The sequence below is a fragment of the Micropterus dolomieu genome, linkage group LG04 (genome assembly GCF_021292245.1).
Source record: "Micropterus dolomieu isolate WLL.071019.BEF.003 ecotype Adirondacks linkage group LG04, ASM2129224v1, whole genome shotgun sequence".
Taxonomy (NCBI): Eukaryota; Metazoa; Chordata; class Actinopteri; order Centrarchiformes; family Centrarchidae; genus Micropterus; species Micropterus dolomieu.
In genome coordinates, this window is record NC_060153.1 from 7,486,021 (window position 1) to 7,503,715 (window position 17,695).

The 17,695-nt window shown below is 40.3% G+C and overlaps 1 protein-coding gene across 1 annotated transcript; it reads right to left on the bottom strand.

The window, feature by feature from the left end:
• Positions 1 to 337: 337 nt before the first annotated feature.
• Positions 338 to 17,013, bottom strand: smad1 (SMAD family member 1). The gene is made up of 7 exons (XM_046047421.1): positions 16,954 to 17,013; positions 8,017 to 8,558; positions 5,760 to 6,023; positions 5,535 to 5,651; positions 3,029 to 3,250; positions 2,568 to 2,824; positions 338 to 1,933 (listed from the first exon to the last, which is right to left on the bottom strand). Exons 2-7 carry the CDS (start codon positions 8,414 to 8,416, stop codon positions 1,790 to 1,792), a joined length of 1,404 nt encoding a protein of 467 aa, XP_045903377.1. The 5' UTR covers positions 8,417 to 8,558; positions 16,954 to 17,013; the 3' UTR covers positions 338 to 1,789.
• Between the last annotated feature and the right edge of the window lie 682 nt (positions 17,014 to 17,695).

Genomic DNA, 17,695 nt, shown 5'->3' on the forward strand with positions numbered 1-17,695 from the left:
CTGGAAGACTGTTGTAACTGTTCCAGTACTGTCAAAATATGTCCCATAAAACACAGGATAACACACGATTTCACGTATTTTCCTTCAATTTACTGGAAAATGCAATTATGCTTGACATTAGTGCAGTTGGGTTTCAGATAAACTTGTAATTGTTGTGCCTCCCTAATTGAAGGTCTACGTCTACACACACACATACAGTGGTTGTTGTTTTTAAAAGTCTCTGACAATATGATGCATATTTACTTAGCATGGTGGCCTGTAATTAAACAGACAGGCACACAAAGACACACATACACATGCCCCGACACAGTGTTCATAAAAGAAACAAGAGATGCTGTAAGTAATGAAACAAATTTTATTGAATCTTCCAGTAGAGGCTTGATATTCATGGAATAAAACTGCTTTCTGGGAGTTTTACAGAGCAAAAACACACAGGAGAAAAAACAAAAACAAAGAGGCAATGTGTGAAAGTGCAGACAAACAAAACAGAAAACATGTTCAAAAATACAAAAAGAATGTAAAGAGTAATACAGTTTAATAGCAAAGAGGATTGCTCAAAGCATAAAAGAACTGAATGACAAAATCTGCATTTTATAAAAAAATCATATGGGCACATCAGTAACTGATACACTTTTCTCAGTCAACAATTAATGCTCAACATATACTTTCCCAGAACAGTCATTTTTGCTCAGTCAATGTAATAAGAGAATGAAGCGCAGTCACTGAAATATTTATGTCCTCAATGCAACTCAGTATTTGACACATTTCATTTTGCTACAGTATAGCAAAGGACAAACTAAGCTGCACTTGTATTTGCCTCTGCTTCTTGTGGTGTTCAGCTACCAGTCTTAAATGTGTAACACCACACTAATCAAACTATGCTTTGCAAAACCAGACTGCACTGCACATATTCTAATAGTGAATATATCTAAACACTATTCTTTTTTTCTTAAAATTCATTTGAAACACTAATGTAACACAATATGAGCAACATTTAAACATTAGTCTTTTTGTCTGAAAATTCTGAAATGCCCTTTTAGTGCCATGCCCCACGCTAAACCCCACTCTAAACTCCCCCTAATTTTGCCCTCCTATTATTTTTCATGTTCTGTGATTTCACTTTTATAATAACTCTGTACTGCTTTAAGTTATTAGCCTAAAAAAAGAACACTTTGAGTATACGGCATACTTATTTAAGTATCTGGAGATGATTAAAAATTTCAGTCATACTGGTCAACCTCCAAGTCCCTGCTAACTTTTTACATAAGTACATTTCATGCCAACCTCATTGCAGTCAGGCGGTAGACAGCAGCCGACTACGATTTTGGTGACCTGGAATGTCCCATAATTATTGTAACTACACACGTATATCAGGGTATCAGAGGGAATATTTAGATGCAAACTGGTTATGAGTCAGAATAATAGAACGATGAAAAAGAGAAGTTGTGGGAGCAAGATCAGGGAGGATACTTGCGTCATGATGAGTCTAATTATTACAGTTGGTCACAAAGATCAAGTATCTTCCAGTTGCATCACGCTCACATTGCTTACTCCTCTCCCAGACTGTAAATGTGCCCACTTCAGACATCCTTCAAGTACAGAACAAACCGTCCTATTTAACAACCTGCCCAGCCCTACTGGTCCCAGATCGGTATGTTTCAGTCAAAACCTCTCTCAGTTATTGAGAAAGGCCGATTGACTGAACCACAAGCCGACCTGTGACCCGATTCTTGCTACTTAGACCACAATGCTGGGGTATGGACAGCCACAGAACTGAGGCCAGTGACGCCTAGGAGACGGAGGATATAGGGTTGTGGGGGGAGCCCATCTGGGTTAGCACCTTATCCAACCACTGCAGGGGACCATGCAGGTGAATCTCAATCCAGCAGGGCGTGCTGGTCACATCCTGGCGGTGATATTCTGCTCCCCAGCCCTGGAACACAAGAAAATGCATCATCTTGAATTACGCCACAATATTGTTATAGTTCTTGTTGTACTTGTTCCTTATTTTAATCTAATTTTAATCTTCCTTATCTAATTCCAATTTTATTTGGACTGTCCAGTGTTAGTATTGAGTTCTGCTTGAGCTTGTGCTTATATTTTACTTTGCATCAAGATGTCCCATGATCATGTTGATGTTTATACCCAATTCAGAAAAAGGTGATTAGAAAATCTGATGGGTTCGTTTTTGTTTTACAGACTTTCCTTCTTTAAAAAAAGGAGAAAACAGTATTAAACTGGGGTAATTTGTTTACCCTGATTTTTTGTACCCCAAGCACTTTAACTAAAGGGTTTGCACTGAAGATGTCACTTAAAATTCTGATTTTTGATTTGGTGATTTTTTAAAATTAAATTTTCACTTGTGTTTAATAATCAAAGTAAACATTTATAAATTCTCAGATTTCTTAAAATGAATTTAACAAACAAACAAAAAAATCCCTGAAATAATAAATGAAAACAATGATCTGACTGTCAAAGTCAAGTCTAGTCAAGTTTATATTAAACATTAGTCCAAAACTGTTATAATGTACTTTATTTTTTTTTTTTTTTAAATCTGATCATTGTACCTTAACAAAGCTCATGCGGATGGTACACATCTTGGTCAGCTCATAAACGGCCTCGAAGCCGTGGTTGACGGACTGGGCCAGCAGCTCAGCAAACTCCTGATTGTTGAAAATCTTCAGGCTGCAGCCGCTGGGAATCTTACACACAGTTGTGGGATGGAAGCCGTGGTGGTAGTTACAGTTACGACTCTGGACGAAGATACTGCTATCACTCAGACATTCTGCATACACCTCCCCGCCAACGTAATACAGATGGACACCTGAGAGGAAGCAGAAGAGAGTAAAGCGTTGGTCACCTGCAGAAGCACAGCTCACTTTCATCGGCAGAAACAAAGGTCCCAAAACATGAATACACTAAAATGTTTACTCAGTTTGTTGTTATTGTTGTATGCTAACATCTATAGACAACATGAATTGATTTAGTCTCGTCTAGATAATGCATTGCAATGCTTTCCATGCTGCACCTTTGCCAATGTGCCGCCGGGTGTTCTCAATGGTGGAGTTGCGATTGACGTTGGAGAGTAGGCCGAGACAAAATCGGTTGCGGTTGTTGGAGGGATCTGTGAAGCCATCGACGAGCACGCTTGTGGAGGACGCCTGGAACGCTTCTCCGACACGATTGTTGAGCTCGTAGTAAACAATAGAGCACCAGTGCTTGGGTTCTTCATAGGCCACGGGCTGCACATCTGCGAGGGAAACACATTAATAGGTCACAGGAGTGAGCTGAGTACACTGTCTATACGTAGAGACAGACACATTTAATGCAACTTTAAGACTCTTCTGAGCAGACTCCTGCGCAGACAAGCTGCCAGGAGCCACTAATGTCAATAGAGGCTCAGCTGTAACTCTTACTTACCCGCACAATTATTTCTTCCAAATTGTCCCCTGTAGCCCATAACACTGATTTAAATAAACATATAGGACCCACTGGCTACATTTGTGTACATTTATGCTGACCAAAATCAATCCAGACGCATCCTAAAGCATGGCTACTGTCTGTGGTCTGTGTGCCAGTCTTTATTGAGCAGAAAAACAGTCAATAGAAGGTGCCTGGCCATGCTCTCTGTGCCTTGTATCTGAAGAGCAGCCAGTGCCAGCTGGCCTCACCCTCTTTGAAAGAGAGGAATAAATCATGTTTATCTAAGCACATACTTCTCCCAAACTTCCTCTGTAGCGTGGCACTGGCTAGCAGGTGTGTTTTGTCTGTCCCATTCCCAGAGCTGGCCTACAATAGAAACCCGCTCCCCTGTACAGGATGCAGCTTGTGGAAAAGAAAAAGAACTCCCCAAACTCCCACTTCCAGCAAATATTTCAACAGCTCTTCCCGCTACTGCTGTCACTAAGTGTGGGCAGGATTTTTGGGCCTTGAGTGCACGATCCTAAAAAAAAAAAGTACAAATATGTTGTTGGTCAGGTGTGGAAAACTAAAAGTTCCGGCCAAATTCCTGCTGTTATTCCTGTGTGAGGTGGGAATGATTTAACTGCAAACACCTGCATGGCGTGTTAGTGCAGAAATAAAAAAATGCACCCAGAAAATAAAAGTTTGGGTTTATTACAACTCGGGTCTAACTTCTGTTGTTTTGGCCATCGTTTCTAACAGTTGTGATAACATCATGCTCACTAAAGTAATTCCTGACATCTGAGACCATGGCGACATTGCTACAACCAAGTGTGACGGTGCAAGAAACAGGAACGACGAAGACAAACAGACAGGTTGTAAACAAGCCAATAGATTAGCCAGTTACTTTCAGCCTTGAAGTCTGAAGCCCAGCAAAGAGTCACATGATGTTTCTAAGGTATCTTGAGATGATTACCAGGATATGAAATGAGGAAAGACACAAGATTGCTTGTTTTTTCGCACATACATACTGTATATTTTACCTTTTCGTACATCTAAAAATCATTCTGAAGGAGAAATCACTCTTTGATTTGATCATCGACGTGTCTGTTGTGGTGAGGGTCTTAAGTTGACATTTGTTTATATAAAGGAGTCACAAGCAAAAAAGGTTGGGAGCCACTGATCTACTTTACTTTATTTTCAGATAAAACAAAAAGTGGACACACCCAATATTTTGGAAGTAATTCTTACTTAGTATTCAACAGTTATACCAGGAAGTCAGTGAGTAAACTGTGATGGATGATTACAAAGGACAGTTTAGATAATAATTTTACAATGTGCCTTAGTTTTCTCTTCCAAGTAAGTCACCTAACCTGTAGGTTTGTTTAAAACCTTACTCCATAAGAGTTTTAGCAATGTCTCTGGGTTCCCAGATCTCAGCAATTAATTTTATAGTATATTAAGTATATTCTTATTATTGCTGATAAAAAAATTTGACCAACATTACAAAAACTACAGAATTTCTCTTTAAATCAGATGGCTCTGGAGTGCAATACATGTCCATAGTACGGCCTATTCCGATCATGAATGCAGGGTTCAGACGTGTCATTCTAGCGCAACAAAGCTAAAACCACAAAGTCGAAATAGCAGCAATTACTGTACCACATTTCAGATCTGAAAGTTGGAGGTAATTAGTAAATCTTATCGTTAACGAGTTTCAAGTCATTACCGCCAACAGAGATGACATAAGGCCCAGCATTTATAGACCTCATAAAACTGCTCTGAGGCCTGGCTTAATTTGCTGAGGCTTTGTGTTTCCCATTGGGCTCGCACCCACAGACAGAGCCTCACTGTAAACTAGTAGATCCTTTCCACACGCTGCTCAGGACAGAATATGGTACCGACTCAGCTGAGGTTCTTCTTTATTTTTTTTGTATTTGGAGTTTGACGACAAGAGAAAAAACAATAAGTGTTCCCAGAAATCTTTGCACCTGCAGATCAAGGCGAGCAGGTGCAGACAGCTTAACAGTATGTGGATGATATCACTGTGAACACAAGGACGTGTGTGTGTGTGTGTGTGTGTGTGTGTGTGTGTGTGAGAGAGAGAGAGAGATAGTAACTGCCATGGTTACCTGCCCGGTTGTTACTCTCTAGAGGCAAGGGCGGAGCCATGAGGTTGGTGTCCATTGGCTGGGGGCAATCCTGAGTCATCTGCTCCTCTGGGGGCATGTAGGCAGGAGGGGGAGTCTCTGCATCAGGAACAAAGAAGAACAAAGAGCAGAAAAGTGAGTTGTTGTTGTTGTTCAGTACAGAGGGAAAGGAAGAAAAGTGGAAGATAATTTACTGTTGGATCTCACCTGGCATCTGGAATGGACTGCCTGGGTCGGAGCTGGATGGTGAATGAGGGAAGGTGACGCTGCTGCCGCTTCCTGGCGAGTTTGGGTAGCTGTTTCCCGGCGAACTGGGGAAAGGCATTGTGTTGGCCTGAGGAAAGGATTCTGGGAAGGTGGCATTCTGCGGCATGTGCGGCTCATTCTGTTGTAGAGGGTTGCGGAAGCGAGGCAACATTGTATGCTTGGCGTTGAACTCGCTGTTCCTCGGTACCAACACAGGGGGCAGCACTGAAGAGGGAGAAAGACATAAAAATGGTTAAAGCAGGAAGTGCTTTGGTGCACCAATCACTGTGTGTCTTTTCAAGCGTGTAGGTCCTTTAAGTCACCTAAAATTATAATCCAGTAATAAATCAAAACAAACACTGATTTGATAGAAAGCGTTAAAGCTCTTATTAACCACTAAGCACTATTACTATGACTTTACTGAACTTGTAGCTGGCTTGTTTTGTTTAACTTCTGATTAGCGTTGGGTGATACAATGCAATAAATTTTATTGTTGTTGTTTATTATTGTATCACACTTATTGTAGTTTCTTCTATTCTTACCTTCGTGAGCATCTTTAACTTATTTTTCTGTGATTTATGTGACTTGGCTCTTGTTATAATTGATCAATGGATTAATGAAGAACTTAATCTATCTGTCTCTGTCTAATGATTATTCATCTACTTGTTTCAGCACTGTAGACATCTTATCCAATTACACACCTATCTTTGCAAACACTAAAAGATATGAGTTATTTGATTCCAACATAATAAAGAAATTACTTTCTGGCACTCTCCATGTTTCTACATTCTGTGCGCAGATGTCTCTGCATTTTGTCCGCTTCCATGCTGTTTGGTCTTAGCCAGCAGTATTTGGCCCAGACTCTCAGGTTTCTGCTCAGCCATTCTTGAGGAATTCATTACTTGGGGTAAATATCCTGCCTGATGTGAGGGCTATTCAGGTGCAGTGCACACAAACCGCACAGATACGCTCCACTTGTGTCTATAAATACCTGCGCAGATAAATAAAACTGGTGCTGAAATTTTAGATGGGGCTCGCACTGCTGTCAGTGTTCCTGCAGGTAGCCCATGTGTGCTGCAGCAGGCCAAAGCATCAATGTAGCTGTTTATTTCAAAGATTATATGTAGAGCAGGTGTACGGTAGAATAGTGAAGGGAGATTGACAGGATGTGTGTGTAGGCGGGTGGTGTTAGGGGAGTGTAGTGTGGACAGACAGGTGCTGTGGGGTTTAATCACCTTAGGTCTCTGTCTTCCACCCGCTGCTGAAAAAAAAGTGTGCAAGGCAGGCAACAACTCTTTCCTCCCATTGTGTGTGGGTGACTGGCTTCCTGTTCCAGCCATCCTTAGAGAAACTGTGCATGTAGTTGTGGGTGGGTGTGGGTGTGTGTATATCATCGTTTTTGTAACACGCGTGCAAGTGCGAGAGTGTGTGCATGTGTGTGTCTACATGTGTGCATAAAAAAAAGGCTAGCACCACAGAGCATGCCTAAAAACAAAGCCCTCATTCTCCCCCAGATGGAATTTCCTGCTCCACACACACATGAACCAACACACACACACACTTGGCCCTTTACACGCTTAGCACCCTGCACACAGCTGTTTCTATCTTGTCAGCTGACCCTCATTTTCTGCTTTAGACAGAGGCCAAGTAGTGTTTGATTTGTCTTGTTTCTACCTTTGTAGCGACGATCCCGAGGCTCTGGAATGACTGACATGCTGAGTCAGTATCTTTTTACGATCTCTTCTTAGAACATAGTCTTATTGAGAGAGCTTATCTTGATTACACTTGAGTTTTTTAATTAGTTTTTATTTGAATGGTCTCTTTAGTTCTTACATCTTGCAAAAAACAGCTTGTGGTGGTTTTTTCTTGCCAAACAGATAAAAAAAACTTTCATAAAACAGATAAGAGATGCAGGAAAGAAAAAAAAAGAGTAATTTAAGTGAACACAAGTCATTACTGGAAGGGGAAATGACTAGAACTTCAGAGTAGGACTTTACTACTCAATAAGTTCCTGAAATTCTATTTAAATCAGTTTATTAAGTGTTTTTTTGGCAAGGTTTTTTTTAGTTTATTTTTCTACTGTTTCATCCTATGTGTTATAATTTCTAGGGAAGCACCAATCGAACTTTTCCAACCTATGTAAGGTAACACACGGCATGCTGAACACAACTAAATAACTGATTGTGGAAACACACACAGTGAGGATCATATCGCTCACCTGGACTGTCCACTCGTTTGTAGTGGTAGGGATTGATACACACATCCTTCTGTTTGGAGCCAAAGGGGTACTCGCAGCACTCCAGGGCCTTCAGCTCATGGTGGGACTGCAGGTCAGGCCAGCGCCACACCCGACAGTAAATGACATGTGGCAGACCTTTCCTATGGGACACCTGCAGCCGACCGTCCAGGGAGCGGGGGATTGTCACACAGTTACTGGGCTGACCCGGGCAGCTGAGAGCCCTCTCCAGCTCCTCCATGGCTCCCTTCTTCTTTTTCAATTTCTTCACCAGAGCATCCACCGCCTTTTCTGCCCATTTCTCTTCCTCGTCTCCCTGCTTCCAACCCAGCAGCCGTTTGACTGCTGGGCTGGTGAAAGAGAAGAGCGAGGTGACGTTCATGTTGGACGAGCCGCCCTCCTCCCCTCTCCTTTTCCGTACAAAGGAAGCGTGAGCAGCGGAGGCAAACTGTCCAGTCTTAAAAGAATGAGGGTGAAACGCTATGAGTGTTTGTCCTTTTGGAGTTCCTCTTGACAGCCACTTACTAGAAGAAAAGGAGAGGTAGGTTAGCATCTGTGAGTAAAAATGTCTTCCAACACAGATTTGAAACACACATCAGTCCTGCTTGCTGTGTCCTTTCTCTAACAAAGTTTTAGCAACTACGGCGAACATTAACCTATCCCCCTTGTTGCTTCATCAACTACACTGATGTCGCACCAGAAGACTGCTGGACCAAGCCTTGATGAGGCGATGATGTCACCATTATAGCTATTATGGTCATGTCAGTCACGGCTTCTGGAAAACTGGCAGATGAACACCCAGCTGTGAACATCCACCCCAATCAGATATTCTCCAAATAGCTTCCTGTCCGTATGGCTTGTCACATTACCACCACTCCCTGATGTCACTTACAGTAAAGGAACTACACATACAGCATGTAGCCTACACAACCTATAGGAATTTGGCCTGCAGGTTGAACCTGCCACCCTGTCCATTTCTTTATGCAACATCTATTTCATAGCTACATGGCGGCTCCAATCTGTCAGCAGCTGAAAACTCCAGCAGGGCTGCAAACAATGATTATTTTCATTATCAATTAATCTGATGATTATTCAATTTACTGTAATCTAACTTTCTGTTGAAAAAGTGACTATAAATGACTCATTTGTACAACCAACAGTCGAAAATATATTCAGATTACTTTCATAGAAGAATTTATACATAGTTTTACTACTTGACATGACTGTAGGTAAAAGATTTTAAAATCCTCCTTGTTGCTGTCTCTCACAAACTCGGTAGCAGCTAGAGCAAAAAAGAAAGTAGAAAGTAGTTTCCCTGACGACTCAGCATAAATGTGATATTTGAAAATGTCTTTCAGATTTCACAAGAATGAGACCTTCAATGAGCTGCCTGCTGAGTTCCAGTGTTATATAAAGCTTCAACAACCAACAAATACTTGTTTTGGGCAGGAATCTGGCAATGTACAGGACAATAAAAAGGATAAATGTGCCCATTCATCAGGTCCCGCAGCAATTCAGTAGCCAGGAGGCTAGCTTTTAAAAGGGAAAGCTCTCCCAGTTCTACCTTCCTTTCAAGTTTTTCTGAATGCAATTAGAGAGATAAAAACATAGTTACGGTTGAGGTTTGGCTGCGCATAAATGTTCAGATGCAATTCCAGAATCAAATAAACCTGCTTGTCAAGAAATCCACCACCTTTTATCTGTACTGACTCACGGGTGAGGATGCATCACTCTCTGACAGTAAAGCCTGCAGTATATTGGATTTCCTACGACCAGGAACAAATACATCATTAAGACTGCTCTGTAGTTATTCTTGGCCCTTCAGATTATGGGATGAATAGCGATTTCTATCTTTGTCAGCTACTGCATGCGTTGGCTACATCATACTGACAAACGGGCGGGGAAGTTTGATGAGAACAGGTGCTGTTTACAACGCATGTGTGTGTGTTTGTGTGTAGTGTGTGTGTGTGTGTGTTGTGGACACTTACTATTGCCAACCACACTGACAGGAAAGCAGCAAGTTGTCCCTATACTTAGCTTAGCCGCCCAAATCACATTGGCTGATCAAAAGTGACGCTGAATGACTAACATAGAAGGGAGGCGACATATGGGTGGACTTGAGAGAGAGCGATCAAGGGAAACATATCTCAACACTGATATCTCTTCTGCCTCACAACCCCACTATGATATCGCACCCTGCTAGCAGCCTAAGAGAACAAATCTTCACCATCGGAGGGACAGGAAACAGCCTGTATAGTTACATCTTCATATCTGTCAACGCCAGCACAGGAGCACAGGGGGGGAAAGAAAAACACCCCTGACTTGATTTCTCAATCTCTCTCACCAAGAATGCTCTTTCCTTTGTAGTGAAGCTGTTAAGAGTGGAGGAGGATGGGTCAAAAATGTCATGGGTGTGGCCTAATGGTCGACTGGCTTTTTCAGGATGCTGATATTTAGAGAGCGGGGAGGCCGATCGCTAATATATAATGCCGATATCAAAACAAAGAAATGCCATGAATAATTCCATTACTCCATTCACAGTACAATCTAATATACATGATAAAATTTATTATAAAATGTAGATAATCTCAAAATGCCAGATAATGCCAGAAAATCTATCACTAATGTGGCTTTATATCAGTAATGTTGTCTCAAACCTCATACAAAAACTATTCTTGTTATCAAGGCTGGATTTCGTTTGACGAAAGAAGCAATTAAATCTTGTCTAAATACAAGCAAACATACAAGACTAAAATACTGCAAAATTCAAACTGAAGTCAAGAAATATCTGATCAGAGAATAAGTAAACAAAGATAAATAACGATTAATTTAATTAGTGCTTGTCTAACGTCACAAAATAGTGGAAAAAATCCCCTTGCAAGCCCAAAGTAACATATTCGAACTGCTTAACATGTCCAACCAACTTTCCAAAATCCACAGATATGATTTAATTTGAGACCATAAATTTTTGCTTGAAAAAGGACTTCATCAATTGTAATCATTGCAGATCTTTTTATTTCAATAGTTTCAAAGATGTGTCGGACACAAAATTGACTCAGCATGTCTTCACACATAGCAAAAGATGTACTTGAACACCGAATGTGGAGCATAACAATACAACATAAAGTTCAAAAGGCAAACGCTGCAATATCATGGTCACCACACAGACATGCACAGAGTCTTTTTGATCCACTTCCAGCCACAAAGCTGCTTTGATGGCCTCTCAGTAACAGCACTATCAGCACAAGTTCAGGAGAAGCTGCAGAAAGACAACCTTTAATCCATTTCAGATGAAAGCTTCCGGGAGGTTCGGTACTGTAACATCTGGAGCAATCTTCTTCTGCTGCAGCTGGAGACCATATCTCTTGGATGTTTCCAACCATGACAGTTAGAAATATCTAACTGCTGGCCTGGTTGCATGCTTATTTTAAGGGTCTTATATATTTATATATGGCTATGTGTTGCTTCTTTGGACAATGCTAGTTTAGAGTTGTCTGTGAGCCAGTCAAAATATAAAGGCGCCATTGTCCCTCCCTTTTCCTATACCTATGTATAGACTAGGATGTTTGCATGAAATAAACAGCCTTTTTGTGCGCTAACTTTCCATAACGATTAACTGAGATTTTGATTTGTCTTGCCGTTTAGATCCAAGCAGCTTTGCAGCATGTAAATTAATCTCAAACAGATAAAAAAAACTTTCATAAAACAGATAAGAGATGCAGGAAAGAAAAAAAAGAGTAATTTAAGTGAACACAAGTCATTACTTGAAAGATCTTAATTCTAGCACTTTCCACTTAAAACTTTGAGCCTCAGTTGGTAATACTCTCATAATCATACTGAAATGCCATTTTGTTTCACGTCCTGATTCAGAGAGATATTTTGCTCATGTTAGCTGATCTCTGTTAGCAGTTAAGAGCCGTTAATCTTTGCATTCAGATCTCAGAAAAAATGCTATATGTATGTAACACTTGTTATTTCTGTAAATTGACTGACAACAACATGTATAGCTGTGTTGATCTCATCCAATTTTGTGACGCTAATTTTCAGGGATGCAGCTATTTTCCTGGTACTATCACAGGAAGATGACATCTCCTTTTTTAATCCCACCTACAAAACTCTGATTGGTTAATAGCTGACAAAAACAACAGACCTATCTGAATCCCTAAAAAATCCTAAATGTGGTCAGTGATTTAGATTCCTTCTAACAATTCTCTTTAAGGTTGCAAGTCAGGATTATTTATTATTATCAATTAACTTAGTTGTGTTTTTTTCCCCAATTTATCCAATATGTCTGACATCTGCTCAAGGTGACATCCAGAGCCCAATGTCGAAACCATCATTATATTGTTTATTTTGTATGACAAACAGCCCAAAACACAAGTTCAATTACAAAAATACAAAACAGAGAAAAGCAGCAATGTTTGGGGAACAGATGACTTTTAACTGATGATCATTCATTATCGATTCATTTTCTGTAGATTGACTTTTTTTAGCCCTAATTCTCTTCCCTGATCAGGGGAGCTAAGGCAGCTCAACGAAGATGTATTCCTTGCATCAAATATATACTAATAATATATATATATATATATATATAATATAATATAATATACTGTATGTAGTCATCAACCTTTGAACCTCATCACCCATGTCACAGTCAATAAGAGTAACACAGATGCCTGCAGTGGCCTTGGTCGCTGCTCTCCTCCCTATAAAAGCTGAAACACACACCATCATTTACACAACAGCTCCATAAAAAACACTCTTGACATTCCCCACAGCTGAGTCCAGGCAATGCTCTCTCGCTATTGTGTTAGCGGTAGCTTGTTATGGCCATCAGTTAGCCCAACTGGACAGAAACTGAGGCTAATGGGAGCACAGAGTAGGTTTATGCGACACTGACAGGCGAAGGCTTTGACCCACCTGGTGCGAGCTGTTAGCCACTACACTAGCCCCATGGATCATTTTGCACCGCTCCAGTGTCTGTTAATCAATTTAGGCCTGGGCTGTGTGGGATGAGGAGGCAGTAATGATGCTCTCTGGACCCTCCCAGGGGATGGCGCATTATAAAGAAGCTACATTATTTATCAGCAGGGTCCTGGATGGGGCCTCCATTAGCCCCCGCTCAATGGAGTCACTGGCTATAAACAGAGGAGAGCAGGAAGAGGGAGAGTCATAGATAAAGAGAGTAAGAGACAGGGAATGATGCAGAAAGAGAAAGAGAGGAAGAAAGTGAGAGTGACAGCAAAGCCAGAGATGTAAGATAGAGTGAGTGTTTTGGAAAGAGAGCGAGAGGGAAAACACTCGTACATCTGGTCTCTTCACCGGGCACTTCTCGATTGAGTGCCTTCCATATGATCATTACTGAGTAAAGAGTACTCTACAAGGATGCAGTTAGGGCTTAACAATTTTGGTGTGATTTTTGCACTCATCTGTACCAAACAAAGCTGTTTTCTTAAGTCTGTAGAATATGATGTGTAGGCCAGGACATCTTTGTAGTACAACAATATTTAATTTAAAAGGGTGTTTTGACACACATTTTGCCTTTAACAAATATTGCACCTCCTGCGATTTGAAAATTGCAGTATTGTGATTTTGATTAACTGTTCATCCCTATATGTAATATTATGCTTTTTCACATATACAAATCATAGAAATGCAGCAATGGCTTACGAAGGTATCTCCAGAGTAGCAGCTGTTGCAAAGTTCAATATCCTTTGAGGCAAGCCACTGAAAACAAATTACTGGTGAGTTTGTAAGTAGGGCTGAGTATGGTTTGAAGTTTCAATAGTAGCACTGGTATGATACTGAATACCTGCAAAGATACTAAAACAATCCTTTTAAAAAAAAATACATTACCTATATAAATAAAAGTAAATACAAATAATTGGTTGACAAATTAATTAGTCAATATTGAAAATGTACTTTATAAAGCAAAAATGTCGAACAATCTCGCATTCTCAAAATGAGAGGATTTGCTGTATTTGTCTGTTTTACATCTTCGTAAATTTAAATCTTTGGGTTTTGGACTGTTAGTCAGACAAAATAAAGAATTTAAAGATGTCAGCTTGGGATCTTGAAAATTGTGATGAGCATGTTTCTCTGTTCTCTGACATACCTGACAACCTGGCAGTGCTCACTGGTGGACAAATTATGCAATTCTCTTGTTAATTACTGGCCAACATTAGGGCTGGGCAATTATTTTAATTTTACAACGATTTTGGCTTCCAATGATTATGAAAACAAGATAATCGAGATAAATTGATTATTGTGCGTTTTTTTTCTTTAGTTTTTACCCATTTTAGGATGGTTTAAATGCAGAGAATACATTTCCAACTAAGGAAACGTAAAAGGGCCAAAAGGGGCCAGCAATCCTTTCTCAGTTTATATTCAAAATAAAAACAACATTATAACACACATCATATATTACGTCTTTATATTATATTATAAGACTTTTGTGTTTTGTTTTTCAGTTTAGTTATATTTAGAGTTCAAGGAAATCCACTGTCAAAAAGACACCTTTTCAGTGAATGCATAATGTCTCAAAAGTCAATAAGTAATCATGTTAAATAATCGTTAATAGTATATATCTGCAATAACCTAATATTGGCTGATATATCAACACTTCCTGTTTGTTTGTCAGGCTCAACTATTGTCAATCGGTTCCAAAAAAGTATTGAGATTCAATAGCCAGCGCATGTAGCCAGCAAATGCAGATATTTACCATAGCCACTTCTGCCTTACAAAACAGCCGAAGAGCACGGCTTGAAATAACCACAGTCAGACATGATGTGCTGCCCTTAGTGACTAGACATGGCATTGACCTGGGAGGCTCCTTTAACTTGCTGGGGTCACTTTTCCCCACAAACACCAACATGTACACACAGCTCTGACCTAGTGAAGATCACGTTGGCATACAAGTGAACGAAATCTATCTGTCACACTACTTCCAGCATGACATCGAAAACACCAGAAACCCTTCTGTCTCCAAAATTGTGGTGCAGTATTGTCCAGACTCTGAAGGGCTGAACTGGGATGAGACTCTTTATGTCCCAGACACACCAGTCCACACACAGCTGCAGACATAACACATGGTTTCAAGCAGCTATCTCAACCACGCTTGGCACTCGGTGTTGGGTTAGTGTTGTGTTAGGGTGGACACCTCACCCCGACACATGGCAGGCTATGTTGCCCTGGCCGTGCAGACACACGGGAAGGTTTTGACGTTGTTCACTACTGTTGTGACTGACTCTCTGGATACAGGAATGCTGCTAACCTATATTTATACCTTGTAGTTGAGTAGTTTTTTGCCTTTGCCATGATCATAGATAGATAGATAGATATGTTTGACTTGGTTATATAGAGGCAAATCAAATGTTTATGTTATGTTTTGTAAACTAAAGAAGGAAACGAAGCTGATAAAAGCATGAGAATCAAATATGCACTGGCATTTATCAATGAGGCTTCACCCTGATGTAAAACTAACCCTGTCTTTTCAATCCTATAAAAACACCATTTGTTTAAATTTCAAACAATTTAAAGCCGCATACCCTGAGAATGCAGGACGATAAAACAATTGGAAGTAAATCACGGACAAGGACAAATTCCTGTCCTTTGGGTAATCTGATATGTCATCTTCAATAATGTCAGGAGATCTACCCTTAGCTGCTGTAGGTCTCTCTCACTCTTTCTTTCTCCCTCTCCCACATACACACTTACACAGACACAAATTCATACACACAACAACTAAAACCACATACGGGGACACATGTCCTGTGAAGCACACTACTGCACCAGTTGAAATAGCCTCAGCAAGACTGCACCAGCCGAAAGACAGTAAAATAATGAAAACTTTAAAAGGGCAGGATGTAAAAGGATGGCATGTGTAGGCAGAGTCGTGCAATATACTGCATGTATACTTCTTCATTTATCATACACTGGTTAAGTGACATCAAAATCTGATCAGCTAACAAGTGCGTGATACAAAACAACACCCATCCATCCACATCCTGTGGTTTAATATGCCAAAAGCCCTAAACCATGCTTTAATCACTAAACTACAGCGGCGCTGAAAGGATTAGTTAATTAGCTGATCAGAAACTTAATCAACAGTTTTGATAACTGTTAAATCATTTAAGTCGTTTAAACAATTAAATGACATAAATTTGTTGCTTGCTTCTGGAAATGTGAGGATTTGCTGCATATCATGTTGCTGTTCCATGTTGCTGTAAATTGAATATCTTCATTTTAGCCATTTGAGGACACCTCCTTGGACTTTAGGGAAGTGTGACAGGCATTTTTTCTAAATCTTCTAGCATTTCATAGACCAAACAGTTCATCGTTGTGTGACACATCCTCTAGCTTAATGAACCAAAAAGCCACATCCATATCATGTGTTATGTAATAACTGCAGTGTAATCTGTATTCCCTACTGAATAATCACTGTATACAGCAGTATGGCTATAGATGTATGCCAATATTTCTACTGATACCAGCTTTAGAGTGATTTAACGCCATGTGATGTTGTCTTTTAGAGTCCAAATGCTGCACTTCTACAATATCCCCATGGAAAGCATTTCTTTCTGTGACATAGAGTAAGCTAACTTAGCCTACATTATTACAAGACAGTATAACATTAGTAGTAATAGTTCTTTATCAAAACACTGTTGTTTTTAACACGTAGCCAAAATAGTTTACACGTTAATGGGGGGGAAAGTGGCTAAATCTGCAACTCCAGTCTGATACTGTGAGTAAAAGGAAGAAGAAAAGTTTGAAGCTGCCAACTGACATACTGTTGAGTTGTTAACCGTTGGGATCTACTTCCCTACAACAGAGCCATGCACACTATATACTGCTAATACTATAAATAATAAAATGCGGATAAAGAAACTTTTCATTTAGCATGTTAAAACTTTACAGTACCTTTTCTTTCTCTTCTCCTTCCTCTCTCTCTCTCTCTCTCTCTCTCTTCCTCTCTGTATGTCTCCTCCTGTGCTCTCTCTGCCTGTCTTAGGTCTTCTCGACCTGGCGTCAGTCAGTCGCGGAGCCGTTTCACCCTCCGCTGAGCGCCAGTATCACGCCGCGGGATGCAGCTCCGGCAACAACAAGACCTACTTTTCACACATCTAAAACATCTTCATTCATTGTGTGGAAACGGATTGTGTAACGTTGACACCAATGCGGGTTTTCTCGCTAAGTTTGAAGAGCTTCTCGCCAGATTTTCTTTTCAGGTGTCTGTTCTGGTTGTTACAAACGTGCCTGTTGAAGTTGGTGAAATGTTGCAGTCTGGAGAGGAAGAAAGCAGAAAGGGGCCTCTCTTAACTTCAGAGGCTCATACTTACATGTCTGCAAAACGTGGAATTGTTCTTATTTTCTCCATGTATAACCAGTAATTGCACTATGAGGGAATTTAAGGACTTTTTCTGATCTGATATGTCACTCCTTCCACCCTGGTACCTCCCCAAATACAACAATAAAATCATAGATGTAGGAGTTTACAGGAGAAAACCTTGATTATTGGACTATCATTTCCAAATACAGACTAGGCTACTGTACTTCAGGCTATGACTGAATGTGCAGACACACTTGTGCATTCTTCCTCTCTCTAATTTTACTAAATAAAACAGTTCTCCTTCTCTAAACCTGCCCAGTATCTCTTGCAGTA